The sequence below is a fragment of the Rhinolophus ferrumequinum genome, chromosome 3, assembly GCF_004115265.2.
Source record: "Rhinolophus ferrumequinum isolate MPI-CBG mRhiFer1 chromosome 3, mRhiFer1_v1.p, whole genome shotgun sequence".
NCBI lineage: Eukaryota > Metazoa > Chordata > Mammalia > Chiroptera > Rhinolophidae > Rhinolophus > Rhinolophus ferrumequinum.
In genome coordinates this window covers 76,990,780-77,016,416 of record NC_046286.1, presented here as the reverse complement: position 1 = coordinate 77,016,416, position 25,637 = coordinate 76,990,780, and the positions used below count along the sequence as shown (strand labels likewise).

Below are 25,637 nucleotides of genomic sequence, written 5' to 3'. Positions count from 1 at the left end.
GTGCTTCCCTCCACTGTAGCTACCTTTGGAAATATGACCTGTTAGCATATAGTTTTTGTGAATAGCAATCTTGGCCCTTTCCCCTCCACTAACCCCAAACCCCCTTGCTGCTCTGTTTCCATTGGGCCACAGAGGAGTGGCTAAGAGTCTTTCCTATGTTGATTCTAGAGAGTGAGGGAGACACAGGCTGAGTTCAAGAAGTTGTCTAACTTCAATGCCTCCAGTCTCAGGCTTCAGCCAATTAAATAAACTTTTTTATTTGGAAGTGCAGAAAAATAGGGGAACATTTTTTCAGAGTCTATCCTAATTTGGAAGCCTAAATAATAGTGATTCTAAATTAATAACGTCAGCCTGACCTGAATATTGTGAACAGAAAGAAAAAAGAAACTAAGTGTAGAAGGCACCTAGGCCTATGCAACACCAACTCTTAACAACTTCCAACATCAATGTTATACAACTACAAGGCTGGTTACCTCATTTAGTGGCCCAAGTTTATTTAATAATCAACTGTCACAGCTTGTTTAGCTCTCAGTAATGAGAGGTAATTTGCTTCAGATCCTTGTTATCCAAGAACCTTCTAGTACACACACCAGGAGAACAATGGGAACACTGTATTATTTTAAAAGATAAAAATGACACTATTATATTTTCTTTATGTAAAATTTTGCTGATCTATATTTTCGTTAACTCTCATTAGTCAAAACAGCTCTTAATTCAGTGTCACACCGTTTCTGTGAACTTCACTTTAATTGTGCCTTAGAAAGAAATGCCAACTATTTAATACAATAACATACAAAATGAATAGGTTCCTTTGTTCATCACATCCACAAAATAATGGAGGGTGATAAGAGTACCTTTCCACCCAAGAACTACTAACTACACATATAGCAAATTCAAGATACAATTTCAAAATAGGAAATGATAAAAAAGGAAAAAGAGGCATTTACCTGCTGTAAATCCAAAGTAATGGTCACATAATGATATTCAATTCCATTCTTAATACTGGGACTCTGCCACCAACTGTTCTTTCCATCAATAGCATTTGTAATCGGGTGTCTCTCTGTTGAATCAGCAGTAACATGTGAAAGGAGAAGATCATATAATAAATATATAGGTGTTTCTTTAAAGAAAAAAAAATAACACTAAGACAAAATCACCAACCTGTAACTATTAAAATTAAAATATAAAGAGAAAGCAATTCATACCTTCAACAGAATTTATTTGATGTCAACTTTTTTCATAACGCTCTACGGGGTAGTGCAAAATCGTTAAATACTTAGGCTATAAGAGAAGAAGCTGCTCAGCATACTGGACATCAACTAAAGCGAGCAACTTTAACAATAACTATAGACACTAAGCGTGAAGAAATAATATTGAAATCTAATTGATGTGTCCATCATTCAAAGAAGCAAAACATCTACTGTTGAGGCAGCTCTAGTACGCCATCAATTTCGTTAATAGAAACATAAAATCCTGAATTGTGGTTTAAAGGTACTTGAAGATTTGTCCTTTAGACACATTCATTATTACCCACACCTGGACAATCCCATTTGTATCTGGTTTGAATAAAAACAAACGAACAAAAGACTCAAATCCACCCTATGAGACTTTTTGCAGTCAGTTCTCGACAACTTTCTACCACTATTTAAAAGTATAATGAAAGAATCTCCAAACCTCCCATGAGTACGGGATGTGCCTGTCCCCATAATCACTAACTCAGTAGAGGAGTCTGGACAATAATGGCAAACAGAGAAAGGATGGCACACAGAACCCCATCTTGCCCACAAAGCATGGATCTTTCCTCACCTTTACTCCAGACAGATGAAAACAGTATTTATTGTAAAAATAAAAGGGACGTTGAAGATAAACAATAGGAGGGGTGGACAATCATTGTCCCTTTCCCCCATAGTCCTCGCTGACAGTTCCTTCCTTCTCACAATCGTCACACCTCACAGATTCTTCATCTCCTCCAACGGAGCTCCACGCACCTCCCCACAGCAGTCATCACCTCTGGGCTGCCAAAGCCCTTGTCCTATCTTGGTTCTCAGTCATCCGTTCTTGTGCTTCTCATTTCCCACTAATTCTGTTCCTTTTCTCCCCTTCTAAACAGCCCAGCTCATGCATGGGTGAGGATGGCGGGAGTGGAGGTAGCGGGATGTTCCTATTTCTATTCCCAGGGCTGTATTAAGGGTACTTAACTTCCTAATCTCTCACTTGGAAGTCACCATATTTTCCCACAGAAATATAAACAAAGCAGGGGTTAGCCTCCCTGCTACTCTCTTGTTCTATATGGATGAAGAATGCCTTGGGGTTTCAGTCTTGAGAACTTTTAAAAAGCTAATATTCTGAGAAGATGTTTCAAACGAGTGGCCTAACACTAAATAACATTATAGATTAGAACATTATCTTTTTTTTGTAAATTGAAGGAAAACTTTAAAAAAGTGAACAAACCATATCACTATGAGGAACAACCACAGACTCGATTTGCCTACATAATGCAGTAACCCAGCCATGTGTTCTAACGGTAATGGTGATGAAAGAGCACAAGATTTGGAATATAAAGAACTGGAATATGAAAAGCTAGCCAGTCCTCCTGGTCCCCCATTTTAGTACTTAATTGGTGGACTGGCAGTGGGCAAGTCACTTAAACTCTGTTTGTCATACTTGAAATAGGAATAATAAAAGTCCACTTACATTAGTGGTCCCAGATTCATAACTTTCAGAAAAAAATAATTTTTAAAAATGTGTGTGAGAGTGATTTGTGGAATATAGGAGTTCTAGGTCTTTATTTTTCCAAATAATAGTTGCCTCTGCTCTACTTTTACTATTATTTAATATACCATCACTATTGTTTTGTACAATGAAGAATATTTAAAACCAAAAAAAGATTTTTTAAAAAAACCATAAGATCAAAATGAAGGACACTTTTTTTAAGGTATTCATTTTTTTCATGAAAAACTTGGAATTTTATTTTCATTTTCTCATTTTACCATGGACCAACAAAAATATCTTGAATAGGAACTCTCAACTCACAGGGTTACCAGAGGAACATTGCAACTATTGATATTATAACCATTATTACACATATACATACAATTAATTATACATCTGTTTGAAACATACACTGTTTTGAATCTTAATTGAAGACAAATTACATTTAACAAAAAATTTGAAAATAAAAATCAAGCAAAATGAAGTCCTCAAAGCAACAGGAGTCTGAGTGTAAAGTAAAATCATCTTCAAATGAAAAAACAATTATTAAAAACCAGATTTTTTTTAAATTTGCCATTTTTAGATTTGGAACATTTTTATTACCTATTAATTTTATTAGTGAAGTCTGTTACAACCTGCTTAACTGAAAACATAAAGCATTATATCTTTGTGTTACTCATGGTAATATGAGTTATAGGACAGAACAAAAAAAATAGAGTTTTATTGGCAAATTATTTAATTCAACTAAACAGCTATATGGACTTTGTTTTGTATCAAGTGTTATCACATTAGCAGTCCACTAAGATGAGGCATCCTATCTCATTAATGAAATGTAAAATTTCTGAATATATTGAATAATTAGCACTAGTTAACATGTTCTGTTGAAACTAGGGAAAATCAAGTCTTAGAATGACAACAAATATAAGAAGCATACCTAAATATCAAATAAATGCCCTTGGTGATATGAGTGGGTGCTGAAATTGGCCCAACCGGAATCAGAACCCATAAATGAAATATTACTGGCATTGCTTCTGTAGAAAAATATACATCACAGCAAACATTCCCTAAACATCCTCTTGATTATTCTTTACAACTGTGGGTTTAATATGTGATATAAAAACACACACACAACCACATTTCCAAATCAAATTCATTGCTCTTCCGTAATTGTGAGGGGAGCTATCTAATTGGGAATGTTGATATATGCCACCTCAGAGAATTACTCATCAAAAGAAGACTGGGAGATGAATCAACAATTAACCATAATCTCCATTATGAAAGTTTACTCATAATTAATTTGCAAGAACTGACTATTGGCATACTACCCTTATTTAAAAGGAGATTGAAACTTATAACATCCTTAACAGGGATAGCTATAAAAGTTGACTTAAAGCTAACTGCATCTGAAAATTGGTGAGGAAACTGTTGATGAAGTAAACTTTTGAAACTGTTACTTTTTAATTGGGAAGCACAGTCCAATAACAATAAGAAAGTTCAAGTTTCCTTTTCTTTGTACGGTAATTAAGTACAGATCTTCCAGACTTTATTCTAGCTGTTCATTGAATTTGTGGAATTTTGTCATCTGTTGCTCCAACTTTTACTAGAATATATTCATGTGGGTTATTGATAGATTTTTATTCCACTCAATTTTTTTTTCCTACTCCAATCTTTGTATCTTCCTTCTAGCCTGTCTAGTATGACTATACTCATTTCCTTCTTTTTTCCTTTTCTGGAATATTTTCCCCTATTATCTTGGGTAATTCAGCTTTTTAGTGCCCATTGAAATTTTCTCTTGTTACTTCAGTTACCACTGAGGTTTCCCTTCTCAGAAATTCTACATCATTTATAATATGTATCACAAGTTACAGCCCTGAGTTTACTGTTTTGAAAATTTGTTTAATTGCCTTCTATATACAAGCCTTATTTACTCTAATATTTTACTTGTAGGCAGGAACTATACATGTATGTATTTATATTTATATACATATCTATATACACACATATATAATTATATGTACATGTATATATGTATGCACACACATATTAGTTTACATACTTCTTAACTCTCTAATAGTAACTCTTGCTGTCTGCCTAAATCGATCCGAAACACATGTACACACTCCCAACCAACTGCCCACCAATTCCATGCCGCCAGGCTTTCTCATATTCTTTATGATATCATCAAGGTCACCGGTTCCTGAACCAATGGCAGTTTCTCCCCATCAGACTTGATTTTTTTTCCTTAATTAATCTAAAGCTTGTAGTACATCAAGTCATTTATTTTCTGAACTTTACTTCAACTTTACTGCTTTTGATGTTTTCCCAGAGCTCGGACCTAGATTCATTTGCCCTTATCACTGTATATAAGAATAACAGACAGACAGGATGTGTTCCATCACTCCCCACTCTTAGGATCATACCATAACAATCTACACCACAGAACATAACCAGTCATTAAAAGGCAAGGAAGGTTCTCACGGTTGCCATCTTTGGTTCCTTAACTTTTTTTTTTTTTAAAAAAAAACATCAGTGGGAACTGAAGTAGCAAGAGAAATTGTCGAGGAGGTGGGCACTAAAAAATTCAGTTCTGCCAAATATAAGACCAGCAGTTTTAATCACAAAAGTCCTGATTCTCTATCTCTAAATTAGATAATAGAGAGGGGACTGGGCATTACTCCGTTAAACCAGGGAAAGAATAGACAATGCCTCCCAACTTTCATTTGAGATGAAAAACAAATTGTGAGAGAAAGTTTTCTTTGTTTTACAAGTTTTGCAACTTAAAACAACAAGAGAACGAAAACTAAGCAAATTTAAAAGTAATAGAACTGTGAAGCTCTATCCCCATTATAACTTACCTCACTGACATTATTTCCGAACGCGTATTTCTAAATCAACCTCCATTGCACATCATTCTCCCCTTCTCCATATAAATGCTTTACTTGTTAAACTAAATTACTTATTGTTCTCTGAATATACCATGCTGTTTTATACCTTCAAGATTTACGTGTGTTTTTAAATTTTATAATACTTTTCCCCTTTTCATCTTACTAACTCTTGTTTTTTCAGTACATGGGTCACTTTCTCCAGGAATCTTTAGATGTCCACTTAGCACTCAACTTACTTTTCTGACTCCCCTATTTTCCCCTCTAAGTCCCTTAAGTCAAGGGCTTGTATGATTTAACATCATGCTGTAATACAAAGCATTGCTAGTAGCAAGTGTTCAAATGCTTGCTGAATGAGTTCTAGCCATTCGTAACTACTTGTAGTTCGCAGAGCAAGTGAGATTTTCTGTCTTATTCTGATCTCTCTTCCTGACTTTCCTTCTCTTCCCTCTCTCTCCTCTTTATCTGGTCAGCTCAAACTTGTCCTTGGATCTGAGCTTAGATTGCACTTCATCTGACAAGGCTTCATTTACACCAAGATGGAATTGGTGACCATCTTCTCTTTGTCTCTGGCTCCTGTGCTCATTATTTCTTTTGTACTTACCACACTATATGGCAATAGTATGTTTTTGGCCCATTTCTTCATTAGTAGAACCAGGGACCTCACCTTATTCCTGTTGGATCCCTAGCACAGCACCAGACACATAAGTGCCCAATGAATGACTAAATCCCAAATGAATAACCACATCCTCAGATAGCATTCTTGAGAAGAAAACCTAATGACTCCCACAGGTCTTCAGCTAGAAAACCCTCCACAAGCATTATATCTGGACAAGGAACTTGAATAATGTTTGTCAAATGACGGAGAAGGGCTATAAAGAAGCTCACAATGGAAAGAAAGTTCTAGGAAATTTGGAGATCACAAGCCCTTTGACTTTAGTGCAACTTGGCCTCAAAATCTCTTAATTATGGGTCCTGCTCAGTGCCATACAAGTACACATTAAAATACATACGATGTGGAATGCTGCTGTTTTGATTGCAGATTCGACATTGGGGGTTCCTCACAGGCTGCCCAGGCACATGCTCCACCAATTTGCAGTACATTTCAGGTCCTTTTTCTCCACATGTTGCATTTGTGGTGATGAGAGCATTAGAAGCAAGATTCAAGACCGCAGGAAATAAACCTGAAAAAGATGGACAAATGAAGGTCTGTGGACCAGAAACAAGATGGTATGATTTTGCTGCATTTTAAAATAAAACTAGGTAAAATATTTTTCAGAGCATTCAGTTCATCAAAAATGAAATAATCAGTGATGAATATCTGACTTAAGTGCAATACAAAAATAGCATGTTTTATCAAATAAACATTTCTTTTTTTTTCTTTCTGGGTCTTTAATATGGAATCTAAAGCTATCTTCTTATTACCTTCCAATTCTTATTTGGAAAGAAGGTCTCTTCTCTAACACAGACTTTTTAAAAATCTTCTATTCATCTTATTGATAAAGTCTTATCGAATCTTCCATCTTCCATTTTAGCTATTTGATATCTAGTAGTAAACGATAATCAAATGTAAAGATTTTTCAAAACTAAGCATCTATGTTCTGCATGGTCATTTTTACGCTCTAATTATTATTTAATGTAATTGGTTATTTTTAACTTCTTTATATCCAGACTGGAGAAGAGAGAAAATAATGCAAGATTTTGGAAAACCATTTTGTACTGCCTTCTGTGCTACACAGCCATGTTACACAACAATATCATACCAGCAACAAGTACTCATAGTAGTCCATTATCATATACCAGAAATTATTTCTTAGAGAACTAAAAGTGTTTGGTTTGCTTAAAAACAACCTCAGAGGCCCATTTCAGCGCACCGCTGGGAGGTCTTTCATTCTATAGGAGAGACCAATTCAACGTTTTTACTTTCTATGACTTACTGTCAATTCTGCTTCATACATGTCTAGCATGTGTTTGCATTTTATAGACCTCTTTTCATGACAATATACTAGAGTCACTAAGCAGAAGTCACTCTTTAACTGGAAATCTCATCTTGGAGAAAGTGCATTCGAGATTATAGATAATTTAACTCAACTTATGAAAAGAACATTCTAATAACCATCTAGGTGGTCTCTGTTCTATACCCAGGCCAAGTAGGTCCATATCAATTCAATCTTTGACAAAAAGTCCTTTACTGACTAAATCGTATGTCCTGATGCTTTACTGAGCTCCCTGAAGTTTTGAATTCATAAGTATTTTCTGCCTTTCCTTCAAAACTTAGCACATGCTGGGCACAGAGTAAGCACTCAATATATTTGTGAAATGAATGATCCATACTGGCCTCATAAATGTTCTTCTGCATCTTCTGAATAATAATAATAATAATAATAATAATAATAATAATAATAATAATAGCATTCAGCATTAGTGAATGTTTATAATGTACCAGGCACTATTCTAACACGCCATGTCTGCGTAGATTAATTTGCTACCCACAACACCCATCTGAGCAAATACTACTATTACCCCTATTTAATTAAGATATTCAATAACTTTCCCAGGATGACAGCTAGCAAGTTATTAAGTAGCAGAACTATGATTTGACCCCAAGCAGTCTGGCTCCAGAGTCTATCCTCTTAGTCACTATACTGCATGGTCTCTACAAATGACATATGAAATTTACATAAACCTAGCGTTAATTTGTGACTGGTTAACCTTAGAATTGCAGTGAAAGAAATAATAGTATAGCAAACAAAAAACAATTCGAAATCATTTTAATCTCTACTGTAATCACTTTTAAAACTTTCAAAGAGGTAGATGAATTCATTATGCCAGGAAAATACCTCAATTCTCATTGCAGTCACTCTCAGAGTCTCCCAAAAAGCTGCCTCCAAACAATATTTTCTCTCTTCCCTCCCTTCCCACTAAAATTCCTCTGATTCTGCTGATTCTAGTCACTAAATTCCTCTAATTCTAGTCACTAAAATTCCTCTGATTCTGCTCTTTCAATCCAATCCCCCATCACCGCACCAATTGCCCTCTTGCCTTGTGCTTTTCTCCAGCTCATAGTTATTTGAAGTTTCCAATTTTTCTGTGTTTTTCAGGAGTTCAGAACTTACTCTGTTTACTTAATTGTAGTCACTAATTCATTCTTCCTAACAGATATATCTCCCCCAAGCCCTCACATCATTGCTATGCTCTAACCCCCACTTAATGAGACATTTTGTCAAAGCGATATGAGGTCAGCTAATATGATTACTAGTCAGAAAAATATTATCCATTCAAAAGATTATTATTTATTTCATGAGGAAATGTAGAGTGTTTTATAAAAAGTACAGTACTTTACAAAAGTTAGTTACACGTTTTTTTCTTTTAGTTTACCTGTGTATTTAAGGTTTATTGCAAACAACTTCAATTCTATGAACTTTGTCACATTACAAATTTTAAAATAATTTGATTGTCTTCAGAACATTGTCTCTTCACCTCAAACATTTTATTCTCTAGGTTAGTAAATGAGATGTGACTAAATAAATAAGGTTTGTCTATTTACCTTTCTCTTCTGTAATTCATCAGCATTTTGCATTTAAGTATAAAATTATTATTATTTCATCATATACGTGTCGAACACATATAATGCCAGACACCATAAAAGATTTGGGAATGAAAATACCAGTAAGACAGGCTTATTGTAGGAAGTGATCTTGAACTGTATCTTGAAGGAGAAACAGAAGTTGATTTGGTAGAAAACAGAAAGAAAAAGCAAGCATACTAGGCAGAGGAAATAGCAGATGATTTTATTAGCAATCGATTTTATTCTGAAAGCTTATGTGGATGTTGAGTGACTGACAGAGTACTTGAATTTTAATTGCTCTAACCTTGTTAGATTATGTGATTGTATATATAGACATAGATATGGAGATGGAGATGGAGATGGATATATATCTATATGGGATACAGATATAGATAACACACAGAATATATATAATGGCTCATATATATATATATATATATATATATATATATATATATATGAACAGAAACCACTGTCTACTGGTCACTGTTAGCAATTTGTTTTCTGTGGGATTTTTTCCAGGTTTTTTAAATTTTAATTCATAGGATAAAAACAAAAGCAGTGAACACTGTTTCTAAGAGGCCAAACTTTCTCTCTCATCTTGCTGGCCTGCAGGATGAGTTTCGGTAGTTTAGCTACTTCTAGCCCCTTCAAACAAAGCCAGCTTACTTACACAAATGCACTCAGGCAGGAGCCAACATTTCTAAAATGGTGCCAGAATGTCGTCAGTTTTGCTCTGTGATCCTTATCTCCTCCCTCACCTCTGACTAGTCCTGAGCTTGACTCTAACCTTGGGGTCTGTTTTGTAGTTATGGGTAAGAATCCGTATGCCCTGCTTTGGTGCAGCCCTGTGGGACCTGCTTTGAGTTGGCCAGTCCTGTACTTTCTCAGATCTGAGTAATCATGAAAGAGGCAAAAAGGGGGAAATGGTTGGTGAAAATTATTTTACTGTATATTGTGTGTTCCAAAAATATAGAATTGAATTACATTCCAATTTCCTCACAGAATTAAATGAATAAAATGTGAGCAAAATGAAATGGCTATGAGAATTACAGGCATGGAAGCAATATTGATTCAAAAATTACTTCATATTCATTAAATAATATGATGTAATCTCTAGTAATCCCACTGCATAGACTGTATTAGTCTCATTTTAGAAATGAAGAAAGTGCAGCTCAGAGAAGATAAACAATATGCACAAAGTTATGAATTAGTAAGATTGACAACTAAAATTTGAACTCAGCGCTTTAACTCAGATTTATTCTTATCAAGGCATGAACAAGAGCCAAAAACCTCATCCTTAGTAAAGCTTATTAATTTCCACATTGAATAAAAGTAATACCTACCCACTCCCCACACCTTTGTTCCTTCATAGAGTTTTTTTATTAATAAACTAAAAATATTAGTGAAACTTATATTTATGGGGGGGCTCTTTCCATTGATTTGTTTCTGTTATACTTATTGATCATGTACTCAAAATTAACCTTTTCACAATTTAATTGTCTTGCTTTGTGGTCAGGGAACAGTTGCTTTTTGAAATTTTATCAGTTATTTCCCTATTTACCTTAAAAAATCAGTAAAGTGTATTTGTCAGGAAAGGTCCCCAATTAGTTGCTAATGACCACTTTGAAGAGTCATTCAATATCTGAGCTTTTATTGAATCTTCAATAGGTTGTGTTATAGACTGTAGCCCATTTTCATTATATATTACATCTATTAGGCTTTATCTATTTATTCTCATTCAACAGCAGCAGAGCAATATTTATTGCCATATACAATGGGTTACTTGGTTAAGATTATATAAACATTGCAAGTGTAAATGAACTACAAATAGCTGGTAAACCTTTATAGAGTATTGACTTAAGCCTCTTAATTCAATTTGAGGTCATGTAATGTTAATGACATAAAAGCCACTCATCATTATCCACACGATTATAATTGACTTTTTTTTTCTGAATAGTAGCTAGAGTAAGTAAATTTAGTTGGATTTGGGGCCTATGGAACAAAGTCGGAACAAAACACAAATTATATTTATTCTTCATATGTTATATTTTTTAATAAAGATTAAAATATGTATAGTACATAGAGAATAATATGTTTTGTTCAGACTTATACACATCTGGTAAATAGATTATTTATAAAAAGGCTAAGTTTACATCATATGAAAAATAAAAAATTTGTTATACTATGGCAAACATTTAGAAATTCACCCAATTTTCATTTGGACGCTTTTATACTATATACGCTTGCTCAAATACTGTATTATGTGTATAAAAGTTTGCATGATTTTGATGATTTGCATTCTCAAAATCCCATATTCTGGTTTCAAATGACAGAAGCATTTTTAAAACAGGCGTGTGGAGATTCTACTTATAGTAATTGTGGAGTAGATCCTATTAGAACAAACCTCACAGAGATAACAGCTACGAATTAGGAATAAAATATCTTTTTTTAAAAACCCCAAATACCGGAAGACATTGGAGAACAACCCAAAACAGGTAAAGCAGGAAAGATGTGGATGCTCAGAAGAAAGAAGATATTAGCAGTGCCCCCGCCTGTACCATGAAAGGTAGCTAAAACTCAAATAGGAAACCACAGTTTCACTTTTTCTTTTTCTTTTTTTAACTGTCTTGAAGAACCAGAGGACAGAACTGAGAGCAACCCACAAGTGTTGTAAAGTGAGGAAACAATACTGGAGGCGAGGAAGCCATAGAAAGGGAGTCTCAAAATACGTGTATAAACTTCCCAAATCCCTCACTGATGGCAGACCTACATGTGTCCTAGACAGATTCCAAGTACCCCAGTTGTGTCTTAGGCAGACTCCAAGTACCCCAGTTGTGTCCTAGGCAGACTCCAAGTACCCCAGTTGTGTCTTAGGCAGACTCCAAGTACCCCAGTTGTGTCCTAGGCAGACTCCAAGTACCCCAGTTGGGGCTAGAACAGAAATCACAGTTGCTGTGTTCCACAGGAATGAAGAGTGTGGAGTCTGAGCCCAGACAAGTTAACCAAATGATATAACACAAAAATGAAAGACAAACACCTATTCTTCAGAAGAACGTAACAGAATCCCAAGTTTCTATCATGCATCATTTACAACATCCAGAATGCAATAAATAGATATTATATGTATGTATGTATGTATGTATGTATGTATGTGTGTGTGTATATACATACACACACATACACTAGACATACAAAGAAATAATAATGCCACCCATATTTAGGACAGAAGCAGTAAATGGAGGCCAACAACGATATTAACCAGATGCTGGAATTAGCACACAAATATTTTTAAGTAGCTTTTATAACTATGATCAAGGATACGTTCAAAAATGCTTATAATGAACAGACACATATGAAGTCTCAGCAGAGGAACAGAAACTACAAAAGAAATACCAAACATAAATTCTATAACTAAAAAAATGCATCATCTAGAACGAAAAACGAAAATCACTGCATGGGATTAATGGAAAATTGGAGATAACAGAAGAAAGTATAAGTAAACATGAATATAAATCTAAGTTATATTATATGAATATATTATATGTTATATTATATGAATATAAATATAAGTAAACATGAATATAAATCAATAGACTTATTTCCTAAGTTCTTTAAATACATATTAATGTTTTAAGAAAAAGTTATAACATTGCTTTGAGGGCCAGATTCAATGTATTTTGATGTGATGCTCATGACAATTTTAACAAAGGAATGGGTGGAGGAATCATGGTAAATGGACCTATATATTTGCAAGATCCTTATGCTTTACATTAAGTGGCACAATATTAAAAAGATTGACAACACCAAACGTTTATAAGATTGTGGAGTAACTGGAACCCTATTCCATTGTTACTGGGTATGTAACTTAGTACAACCACTTCAGAAAACAGGCATTTTGAAATAAATTTTAATCTGGACTGACCCAGGATCTCAAAATTCCACCTTTAGGTAAATAACCCAATAGAAATCACAGTATATGTCCATGAAACAGCCCAGGTATCCCTAAATGGGAGAACTGATACAGAAACTGTGGTATCTTCATACAACAGAATACATTTTGCATTAAAATGAAAACCTACGGATCCATACAACATGACTCTCAAACACATGATGCCAAATAAAAGAAGTTTTATTTACTAAAAGATGTGCATGCTCTATTATTCCCTTATATAACCTTTGAGAAAAAGCAAACCTAATCTACTGGGAAAATAACACGGAAAAAAAGAATGGTTGACTTTAGGGGTAGAGAATGACTGGGAAGAAACATAGAGGAAATTTCGGGGGCAATGCTAATATTCCACTAGGAGTTTGTAGTATACAGGTGTATATATTTGTTACAACTCAAATTCTACACTCAATGAGTGAATGTTATGCCCAGTGAAGACTTGAGCACTTCACAGTAGGTAAATTTTACCTTAAAAAAGAAGTAAAGCATTATTGAATTCTAATTAACGATATTCATGATGAAATGCTTAGGCAAGAAGTTTGCAATGGATCAAAGTTTGAGACAGATTTGTGGATAGTTATGTACAGATGGATTGATGTGTGATAAAGCAAATACAACAAGATGCTAATTTTTAAATCTAGATGTTCAGTATTTGGTGTTTATTGTGCTATTCTTTCAACTTTCTGCATGCAGGAAAATTTTCTTAAAATTTGGCAAAGAACGTATAGAAATATTATGCATATATATGTGTAAGTATATACCTGCGTAAATAATCATATATACATATACGTGCATATACACACGTGTGTGTGTTTTTGTGTGTGTGTATATACTAGATACTAGGGGTGCAAAAAATGTATACACATGACTTGTACTCATCTTTTGTTATTGGTCTATATTGAGTATTACAATTTTAATACAGTTTTCCCCTTTCTTAAAATGTGTATACATTTTTTGGCATACTATATGAGTGTGTGTGTGTGTGTGTGTGTGTGTGTGTGTGATTTATTTCATTCTTTGGCGTTTATAAGTTGTGGATATCAGTAACAGTAAAATATTAAATTTATATTTCTTAAATCAAATGTAAAAAAATGTTCTTGGATACCAAAAAGGAAAACTATCTTTTCAATCCCATTCAGAATCAGAGGAACCAAGCAAAAAAAAAACACACTGGATTAGCAAAACAGCCAAATGTCTCTCTATGACAACTGCAGGCCAGAAATCAGTAGGTGGTTCTGTTTTCCTTGTACAGCTTTCCAGTCCTTCCAGCTTTTATTTCATACAAATGAAGAACTTTGACTTAGAATCAGTTTTCATACATAAGTGTTGTCTTTTGAAGAACTACAAGTGAGTCAGGGAGGAATGCATCTAACATAAGCATAGGTGATCTGCTGTGTGGAACTATTCATACCAGTTCCTTAGGCTTTAGGCAAATGTTTTTGTAGGCAGTGAACTAGAAGGTTGTTGTCTGGTAGAAAAAAGAATTCAGTTCAAATAAGCCCACTGATAATTTTACAAATGAAGAAAATAATTCCAAAACCTAAATGGCACAGCCAGTTTTCAAACACAATTACTGTAATTCCAAATGAATTAGAATTAATTTTAGTACTAAAGATCTACACTGCCTCAGCTTCTCTCCCTCATCAAAACAAAAACCCTTTTCGCCTCCTACATCATTCCTGAGTTTTGTGCCATCTAGTTCTCCTTTTTCCTTGTATATGCACACTCACAGGCCAACTTCCATCACAGTTTTACAAGTCCTACAATTTATTTCAAAATTTCTCCATTTGAAGAAATCACTCCTTCAATGTTCTTAATGTAGTCAAAGCCTTAATTTCCTCTGACAATGACACTTCTGTAGCGCTCTTCAGTGGATCCTGAAATTATTGGAAGAGGAAAAGACGCCTCCTTCCGGCTTCCACATGCTGCTTTCTAGTCAGTTCCATTTGTTGAGAATCGTAACATTTTAACAAGTCCCTATCATCCACCCTTTCACATGCTCATTTCCCTTACTGACTGACTTCAAAACCCCAGCCACAAAAATATTGGTAACTGATTCACATTTATCTTTATCTTCCAAGTTTCTGCTATTCTTACTAAATAGGTGAATATTCTTACTAAATAGGTGAAAACCAACATTAAAAAAAAAAATGTTATTCCACAGAAACCGGAAAACATTAAAAGGTACTTTGAGGACAAATATGTCATACTTCTCATTGTAAGATTTTTGCTTCCAAATTCTTTTTGTCTCTAGGTTAACACTATCTATCTATCTATCTATCTATCTATCTATCTATCTATCTATCTATCTATCTATCTATCATCTATCTATCTATCTATCTATCTATCTATCTATCTATCTATCTATCTATCTATCTACATCTACCTATCCATCTATCTATCTCTCATCACCATCATCTATACTTTTATATAAGGATATCCTATCCAACCGTACATCTACTACAAAGGGTGACTCCACTTCCGCTCATCTTCCACACTGCCACAGAAATCAAGGGCCTAAAAATGAAGTCTGATTAGGTAACTTTCTGGTTCAAAGACCTCTGTGAGTCAGCTGTTGCCTATAGCATAACAATCAAACCCCTTGGTTATCTGAACATTTATATCAGGCCCCTATCTACCTCTCTAAACTCATCTGTCTTCATCTTCTTTCATGCCTTCCTAAACGTCCAGTGTACTGACATATTACTGTTTACAAATAAACCAGGTGCTTTGAAATTTCTTTGTCATGCCATTCTCTTGTCTGTTATACACAAAATGTTTTTATTTTTTTCTTTTTTAACATGATCATCTATTCATCGTTCATGGCTCAACCAAGCTCAACTATCCCCTTCTCTGTAAAAGTGTTTCCAGGTTTTGCCACACAGAATTTGCTGTTTCCTTCTTGATGTCTACACAGCACTTAGTTGATATTTTATTATAACCCTCATCACACTGAAACTTTTAATATCTTTCACAGGGATCTCTAGTCTATAATAACATTATTGAGTCAGAGATAACACTAGTTAGTGTGTAATAACACATTTAAATTTATTGAATGAGAATACATGCATTTGTATAATGTTTCTGGAGAGAAATCTGGCAAACAAAAGCTATTAAACTAATCAGAACCTCAATTTATTGGAAATGTAGAACTCTGTTTTGGTTCTCTAGCTCAGTGAAATAATTAAAATAAAAAAAAAGCCCAAGCTATTTGAAAAATACAATAGACCTTTATCATTTATTGGCTGTCTAGACATCCAGCCTCCATTTCTATTACTGGGTAACTGGCCTTGTATCTAGTACTGAGGATTTGCAGTACCCTGCCAAGGACATGGGAGGTAAGATCTTTCTTCTCCCCTCCCTTTTTCAGTTTGAGCATGAGTGACTTCTTGGGCTCTGAATCTTGAGCTCCTGAAGTACAAAACCAGGGAGATAAGGAAAATAAGATAGTGATGGTAACAGAGATAATAGTATCAGTGGGAGTGGGAGATGAAGGGGTGACAGCAGTGTCTGCAAAGGGATCCTGACTAGATTATTCAGGCAGTGAAACCTAGGAATGGCCTTGATGTCTGTGCTCTCCTGAGCCTGGTTTTCAAATATTTCCAACAATTCGGCAAGTTATGTGATATATTTCAAATACATTTCTGCTAAACACTATTGGTGATTTCTGTTGCTTAGGATCAACAAGCTAGATGGAAATAAAAATCATATGTTATCATTACATAGTATCCCCCCACACTCACAGACACACACCCCCTACACACACACACACACACACACACAGAATGAAGATAGGAAGATCAAGAGAGAATAACTTTATTATAATTGACAAAATTGATAAAAATGTATACAGTGGCTTCACTTAAACATGTGTAGGGTAAAATATGAAGGAACAATAGTAGTGACAACAATCACAATTTCTTACACAAAGACCCAATGCTTAGAGAATGATCAAAACCAGAAGCGGCCACTGTTACTTTAAAAATTCTGTTTCATGGCGAAAGTTTCCCTCTAGTTATCTTTTTTTTTCCCATTGTGCTCTTTATTTTGATTACCTTTAACTGTGTGCAGTTTGGTAAATCATCATTTTAAAATGACTGCAATCTAGTTCATGTCTTTAAAGAAAATCTTTCTAATGTAGTCTGGCAAAAATAATTTATATATTTTCTTGTTTTATCAGTTTAAATATTAAACCAAATAAAGATTGTGGATTATCTATCTTCACTGCCTGTGCCTAGTGTGTTATAATATTTTTGTTCATAGAAAGAATGATGTATGTTTAATATTTGTGGACACAATATACATGCTTTAATTTCACAAGAAATGTTTCTTATTAACTTCTATAGTCCAGCTTGCAAAGACACTCATGAATAGAATTGATAACAGATGGTATTGGAGACTTCCTATGGAAAAGTCATCAGTCAATAAAACATTTCTCTTCAATATATTCAATTTTTAAATAATTTTTAAAAATCATGTATTGTTTACATTCTCTTTCCTTCTCTCTCTCTCTCTCTCTCTCTCTCTCTCTCTCTCTCTCGCTGACTCTCGTTCTCTCTCGCTCTCTCCGTCATCCTACTCTTGGTACACAATATTTATCCTACTTGTTCATGCCAAATACCTATGGCCTCTCAAAAGAATAAGAGGATCCTGTCTGTTTGAATGTTTCTAACTTTCCATTTCAGTCTTACATGTCTGTGGAGCATTTTTAAAAATACTCATGCAAGCAAACAGAGCTGTTTGCGAGTGCCTCATTATTTGAAAGACAAGATAACCTGCCGATTTGAAATGTTCTAAGACATGTCAAGGAAGAAAAGGAAATACTTGTCTGTTGAAATCCTGAGCTATGTGGGTGTGTAGGAACACATTGGTGTAAAAAAAAAAAAAAAAAAAAGGACAAAACAAAATGTTGCTGAAGAGAATGATTTCCAGCTGTGCACTGCAGGAAGTAACTTAATGCTCTTGATCCATGACGTGGATGCAGAGTTTTACAGAACTAGAAAATCAGTCCAATTTGAGCTAATAGCCATCCAGACACAACAATGCTTGTAAGCTGGGGAAAAAAATAATGCTGAATCCAGTTGTTTAGAAGCAAAAAAAAAAAAAAAAAAAAAAAAAAAACAGGAGAACACATATTCTAGTCCTAAATCGTGTTTGCAGGCCTGTCAAATCTGTCTTCTATTGTTGCTTAATTCTGTCCTTTTCAGTTTCCAAAATAAAAGGATATTTTTGGAGAATTCTCAGTTAGTTTGGTCTCTTCTTTTTAAATCAGAAAAAGTAGTTCATGTTCCTCTGTGGAGTTAATTTTTAAAATTATTTACTCTGTTCCTTCCAAACAAATTCAGATGAAAATTTAGGTATTTTTATTGTCATCAGAAACAAACCGGATGTAAACATACTTGAATGGATCTTAATCAGGTTTTGCTTATAGAACATCAATATTTACTGTACATAGCAGATATTCTGACTAAAATAGACTACGAGGGCCATTACGAATTCAAATTCCATCTTAGCTACTTGCCCCAGCCAAGCAATATAAGATTTTATTAACTTCCTGACAATGGATATCATTGATCTTATTAAGACAGGATTACAACATGAATTTGCAGTGACCTAAAATATAAACATACCTAAGAAAATAACTACCATTATAACCCATATTTCTGGTAAGAACACTAACAGATACACCAGAAGAACATAACAGTGCATTATCCATAATAGTGAATTCAAGTTAAGGCATCTGTTCTCAAAATTCCTCAAACTCTTCCAAATATTCTTTTGAAACTAACTACCTTATGCTTGGTAAACAGAAGCTGACCACACTATCTTTTAATAAAGATAGAAAAATTAATGACTTCTTGAAATGGAAAAAAGTAGCATAATATCCTATCCATGCCTAGATTGACTAGATTATTTATCTAATTTCAAATGTATCCCCCCAAAATAAAGGTCTCTACTACTCCCAATTTCATTGTTTATTGAATACTTATTATCTGATGGGCACTGTTCCAGTCACAAAATTCCCAGTCCTTACTATTTGCATGGAACTCTAATTATTATCCATTTAAAATTAGAACTGTTTTTTTTTAATGTACCACTTATAGAACAATACTAAATGATCCTAAAATTTTCCAATATCATATGATAAAAAATAATTGTTATAGCTGGAGCACTTATTTAGAATGTTCTAGCATAAGAGTACCCAAAATATCCACCGAGGAGGTGGCAGTTGGGAAGAAATAGACTGCTTCCAAGCTTCTTCCAACCTCACTTCATCATTATCAGTAGAACATATGTTCGGTATCTGCTCTCTTCTGCCTGGCTTCCAAAACCAAGCCTATAAACTAAATGTCTATTTGGCAGATGTGCCTGAAAACTCAAAATGAGAAGTAAAAAAGGCAAAGGAGAAATGCAAAACACTTTTAAGTCACTGAGAATGAAATTATAGCCTTAATTTGGCAGTTACCCCACAATAGAGTTGTGTGTAATATAGAAATACACAAATTAAAAACTTGGTGTCTGCTAGCAATCCAAAATATAAAAATGAAAACATGATAAATCTCTAAGCTGATTGCTATGCAAAGAGCATGAGCTTATATTTACAAACCTCAAACAAAAATATCAGAGGGGGCTCATGTAAGCATTGATGCATACAATGGCAGCCGGGAGGATGCTGTTCCCCCTGGGCTCTGCTCTTTAAGCAGTGCTAGACAATTTCTTATCTCTAATAATGAAACAGATATAAAACAACAACACAGTGTTTTACATTGTGCTTCCCCTGGTTTAAAAGACCCAGACAAAAGGAAAAAGGAAAGTTACATTCATTTACATTGCTCATTTTTGCCTTTCATCAGTTAGATTTAGAGTTCCTTCTGGCATGATCCTCAACCCTTTTCTTATTTCATTCTCCTCCCCAGATAATCTCTTGCATGTCTACGATATTTACATACCATCTGCATAGTCACCAACTCCCAAATTATATCTACAGGCCAGATAGCTTTCTGAAGCTGGGTTGACACCACACACACACACACACACACACACGCGCGCGCGCACACACACACATCAAATAAACGACTCCTGAGTTCTCTTGAGCTCAACACATTTTATTTTATCCACCCAGGGTCCCATATAAAAAAACCAAGTCTTTGTTGATGCCATTTCATCACTAAATACTATTCTAACCCCAAATTAATTTCAGGTCCGTCTGTTTCTTTCCAGTGCCCCTGCCAACACTTGGGGTCAAATTACAAGCATTTAACATCTGGACTTCTGCAACGGCCTCTTAAATGGACTCCTGATTACCCTTTGCCTTTCTTCAATCCATTTTTAACAAAATGTATTTTCTTAAGATGCATATCTGATGAGGTCACTTCTAAAATCTTTCAATGGATTATAATTGCATCTAGGTTAAAATTAAAAATTATTATCCTCATTTACAGTATCCTCTTGTCACATTAAAAAAATACTGACTTTAAATAGTTTCTAGAACAAAGCTCTGGTCTTTCCTTCCTCAAGACTTTGCCTAGAAATCTCTGCTCCTTAGCTTTCTTCCACTTTTCATACCTTCCTATCTTTCACAAGTGTTTTTTCCTTATCTCTTATTTCCTCTGAGATCTTTCTTAACCTTTTCTAAATAGTTCCCCATCACAATCCCTAATTATGCCTTACTTTTCTTGTGTAGAAACTGATTTCAATGTGCAATTTTATATAATAATCATTTATCCAAAGTCTATCTCCCTTGCTGAAACAGAAGCTCCATGATGGAAGAAATCATGTTTGCTCTGTTTATTTTGTCTGCCACTGTATTCTCAAAGCTTGGCCAGGACTGAACACATAAAGGTGCTCGAAAATGTTCTCCAATGGAGGATTCAGTTTAGAATTCAGGGCATAAATTTTGTGCCTGTTACAAAATGGAAAACTTCCTTTTGTCAAAAAAAAAAAAAATTAAAAAAGCAAAACATAGCAAAAAACATACAAAGAATCCTACAGATACGCTTCTTTTATCATTTTGGCAACTTGACAACACAGAAATAAGGTTAACATCAAGGGCTAAAACCAGTATTTTCTTAAAATTTATTGTGTTAATTTTCTTCTTAAGCCCAAATTTCTACACTCTGAGTAGGTTCTCATCTTGTCTTGGAAAATAAACAAAATTGTTTCTGTGTTTTATTGTGAGTCACTTTGAATCTTTCCTGGGATTAGTTGGTTTGACTAATAAATCAGAATTTAGATTGATTGATGGATATATTTCTTAATACCCCAATCTATCCTCCTCCTCCAGTACCTCCCTCAAAAAAAAAAAATGGAAGATATAAATGTATGGTTCTAAAAAATACAATGTTAAAGTTATGTTCACTGCTGGGTTTCTTCTGGAACTTTTATATTCCATTATCACTTTTCAAATTGTACCAGGTCTTAGCCTGATCCATAGGTTGAAGACTTAGAATGAGGGTTGCATAAAAAAATACTTCACAGCTGACTCAAGCATCTAATTCTGCTTTATGCTTTAAAAGCACATTCCATGCAGCTTCAGGATGTCTATGGAAATACTTGTTTTATAGACAGATTTTTTTCGAAGTGAGATTTGACGATGTTTATAGCAAAACACTTTGTTCTCTGGCAGCTGTTTGAACACACATATAAATATTCAGGAAAACTCACAAATATTCTGTTTGCTCTTGTAAATACTTGAAGTGAAAAATCAGCATTTTACAGTCATTTAGCATAGTTTTGCTAATAATAATTTTCATTTACCAAGCACATATAAACTCTCAGGCATAATGAGTTTTTGTCATAATTTTGTTTTTCCTTACCAACATTGTCTGACCATGAACCTCTAAGTTCCTTGAAGACAGAGGCCATAATTTATTAATCTTTTTATTCTCAGAGACTAGAGTCATTGACATCAAATAGGTGCTCAGTAAGTATTCATAAAATTAATAAAGACCTTAGAGAGTCTGTGACTTAATTTGGTCATACAGTCCTAATTTGTTTTTTAAAAATTCTGCATAAAGTAAGTACCATATTTTGCCATGTGTAATGTGCTCCTGTGTATAATGTGCACCCACGTTTTTGGCTCAAACTTTCAAATTTTTATTTGTTTACATTTAGGTACTTGTTCTTTGCGTTATAAAGGAGTTTTAGCATTTATTTTTTAACATATTATGGTACAAGAGATTTTCGGTAACAAATAATTACAAACCATGAGAACAGATACACGGTACAAGACATTTTACGTACTGGTAACAAATTTACGATATTTACACATCATATAGAAGGCCAAGAACTCTTCATTGTTGCAAGTTCGTTGTAAGTTTAACAAAACCAATTATCATAGTCCAGGGCATTATTTTGCATACGGATATCATTACTGACTCCCAGAGTTAGACTTTTAACTCATAAGTATAAATAAAAGAATTAAAAATATTTATATAGATACGGAATTAGTACTACCCACGTATAATGTGCATCCCTATTTTTCCCTCACAAATTTGGGCAAAAAAGTGCCCATTATCTATGACACACTATGGTATAGTATTTGTTCTGGTTTAGCAGATTTAAAACAAGCAAACAAAACCAAAAACTCGGAGCCTTTGTCACATGTACTGTTAAAGTGTGAGTATTGCAATTCTTTGAGCATAATAAATGTGTAGCACTGAACTTTACAAAGTATTTTCATTGATCTCGATTCTCACAATATAAAATAAGATAGGTGGGGTAGGTATTTATTATGTAAATTTTATATATAAAATAATGGATGATCAGAAATAATAGGTAATATCCTAACGCCGGAACTTGTGTTTTCAAATGCAATCCCAGTTCTTCGACTATATGTAACAGATACTCACTGAATTCCTTCAAGTGTCCAGGCAATAAGAATGAACAACACAGGCAAGGCCCCTGACCTCACAGAACTTCAAACAGTAAAACAGAACTATATGATATAATTTCTGTATAAGCTTTATTAGAAACATTTTGATATTGCAAATAGTAAATAAAGGACCAGAAGTCGGGGTTGACAACAGACAGCAAGGAGAAAATTTCAAAGATACTTAAAGTGAGTCTGGACAGAGTTCAAGGCGAGTGGATGAGCTAAGGTAACGGTGAGTCCAAGTCCAAAGAAACCAGATTCAGCTAATCTCTACCCTATATGCCTAGGCAAAGAAAGATCTGGAACTTAGGTTTGGAGATGAACAACGTGAAGGGTCTAGAGAAAGGATGTGATTCTGAGTCAACTGCTTTTCCAAGGGAAAATATCTGTATTCTACCTCAGAGCCAGAGGTAGATTTTAGTAAGCAGCTCTAAGTCAATGGGTAAAGGCAAGAAAGTTCTCCAACTGACTGCCCTAGAGGTCTGAGGAAGAAGACACCATGTCGTTCCTCAAAATCAACTCATGATTTCCAAAATTAGAAAATTTTGAAAAACTCTTTCCCAAATGTGACCAAAAGTAGCTTACTACTGCACACTAAAAACATATATAAAACTTTCCCTGATTTTGTGGGGTCTTTTTTTTTCTTCCACAACTCATGTTATTTCTCACAACTCTTGACTTGAAAGGAGTTTTCTTTTCTCTAATTATCAGTAGGTGGTAAGAAAATAACTCACCATCACCAAGTTTATGCTCTTTAATAACTTCAGTTTCTTTAAATGTTTAAATTTTCTTTAGAGTTCCCCCGGAATAACTACCATTATAAATATTTACACTACAAATATTTCCAGATCTTCAAAAAGTATTTTATCTTCACTAGAGTCAATGAGTTTGGGACACAAATAAACAAGGGAAGAATAACTTGGAATGATTATTAGCTATCCACACTGAAACGTATTCAGTTCCCAATTCTGCTTGGCAGTCAAAGTGATGGAGTCTAAATATGTATCATTAGGGATGAAGTAGAACATCTCTGTAAGTTTCCAAGGATTGTAGGCCTTTGGAGTATCAACCTTACACTAACTGTGACATCCAAAATGAAACATACTTGCTTGAAAGATGTTACAGAAGGTGTTTAACTGTTCTCTAATTAAATATTCCTAATCAGTTTCCTTTTTCAAGGTATCACTGTACCAAAATTCTACCCACTTCTGAATTTTTATAAGCCACCATACATGATCCACTCTTATTTATACTCTCTAGTACTTTAATTGCATGGCAGTTAGAGCTCTTCATTTATGACGTATAATGAGCACTCGGATCACTATGGAATCATGAACTATATGTTTCTCCACAATTGCATACAGAATAATTTCTTCGTCATCTTGTTTGAGTGTCATGAGAATTTTGCTTACAAAGTAAATTGCTCTTCAATTTTACACATGAAACTTCTGATTTGTGTCTGCCCATTTCTCTAACTTGTTCTCTCTTTATATCTTTAATATTTTTTAATCTATTCTTAATTTAGATTAAAAATATTGTTAAATATTGTTAAAAATGGTTAATTTAACAATATATTGTACCATCTAAAATCATATCTAGATAATGTAGCCTGAATTATTTTGGGAGTGAAATATATATTTGGTGGATTCAGTCATGTCAAGACAGTCCAAGGTTGGTCATTTTTTCATGTTGATATTGAATTTCATGATTGCCACCAAATAGGTTTATAGCTAGAAATTACTGGTCAGAGTAAAATATCTCAAAGGGTAATTATTTTATTCAAAATATTAAAATATTAATAAAGAGTTGATAATACCAAAATCTTAAACTTAGACACACACATAAAATATTAAATTCAAGGACCATAATGATTCACTCAGGCTCCAAAATTTATTCAAAACTCAAGGTCAACTTAATGAATGAAATGTTTTTAGTATATATATTTATTCACTCATAAAACTGTAAGCATAAACTGGTCCCAAGCATGTTGAAACAATAGATTTAAATTGCATTTTCAGAATACTATATATTTGCTTGACTATAACAAACAAGCGTGGTAAAGCGTGGTAAAGTGTTATTCTTTAGAGATATATATTTTGTCTACCCTGTAAGTAATAAAGCAGGCTTATAAATCATGTTTATGAAAAAGATATGGGGCCTTAAGATTTCTAGATACTCATAATTATATTTGCTTATGGTCTCTATTTCTCTAAACTGAATTGAAAGCTTATTTAATAATTTATCTGCTTAATGTAATGCAGGACTCAAAGTGTTCAAAAAATAATTGATAAATGACTCAATTAATGCATGAATACATTACCCACCTCACCTAGACTGTTAATTTCTCTACCTGAATTATTCTCCCTGAGTCTAAATTTAATATTTCCTTCAAAATAAGCTCAAAATTCATCCTCTTGATAAAAACAATCCCTTATCCTTTCCTATTTATCAATTAATCTGTGTCATACAATTTATCATTTTAAAAATGTTCTTTATTTTATTCCTTTTATGTAGATGCACTAATGACATTAGAAAAAATGTTACATACTTATTTTGAGTCTCCCGAATGTCTAGCGTATCAGTAAGTGCACAGTTAGTGCTCAAAAATTCTTATCAAACTGTCCTTCACTTACAGCAATATATCACATACAC

At 34.0% G+C, this 25,637-nt stretch overlaps 1 protein-coding gene across 2 annotated transcripts in view; it reads right to left on the bottom strand.

The window, feature by feature from the left end:
- The window catches only part of LAMA2 (laminin subunit alpha 2), a 527,500-nt gene that overhangs the window by 386,068 nt on the left and 115,795 nt on the right, over nt 1–25,637 (bottom strand). For both annotated transcript variants that reach the window (XM_033102537.1, XM_033102538.1), the window contains exons 2-3: nt 6,608–6,778; nt 948–1,060 (exon numbers count right to left, since the gene is read on the bottom strand). In XM_033102537.1, coding sequence (XP_032958428.1) covers nt 948–1,060; nt 6,608–6,778 — 284 coding nt within the window. The remainder of the gene's footprint in view (nt 1–947; nt 1,061–6,607; nt 6,779–25,637) is intronic.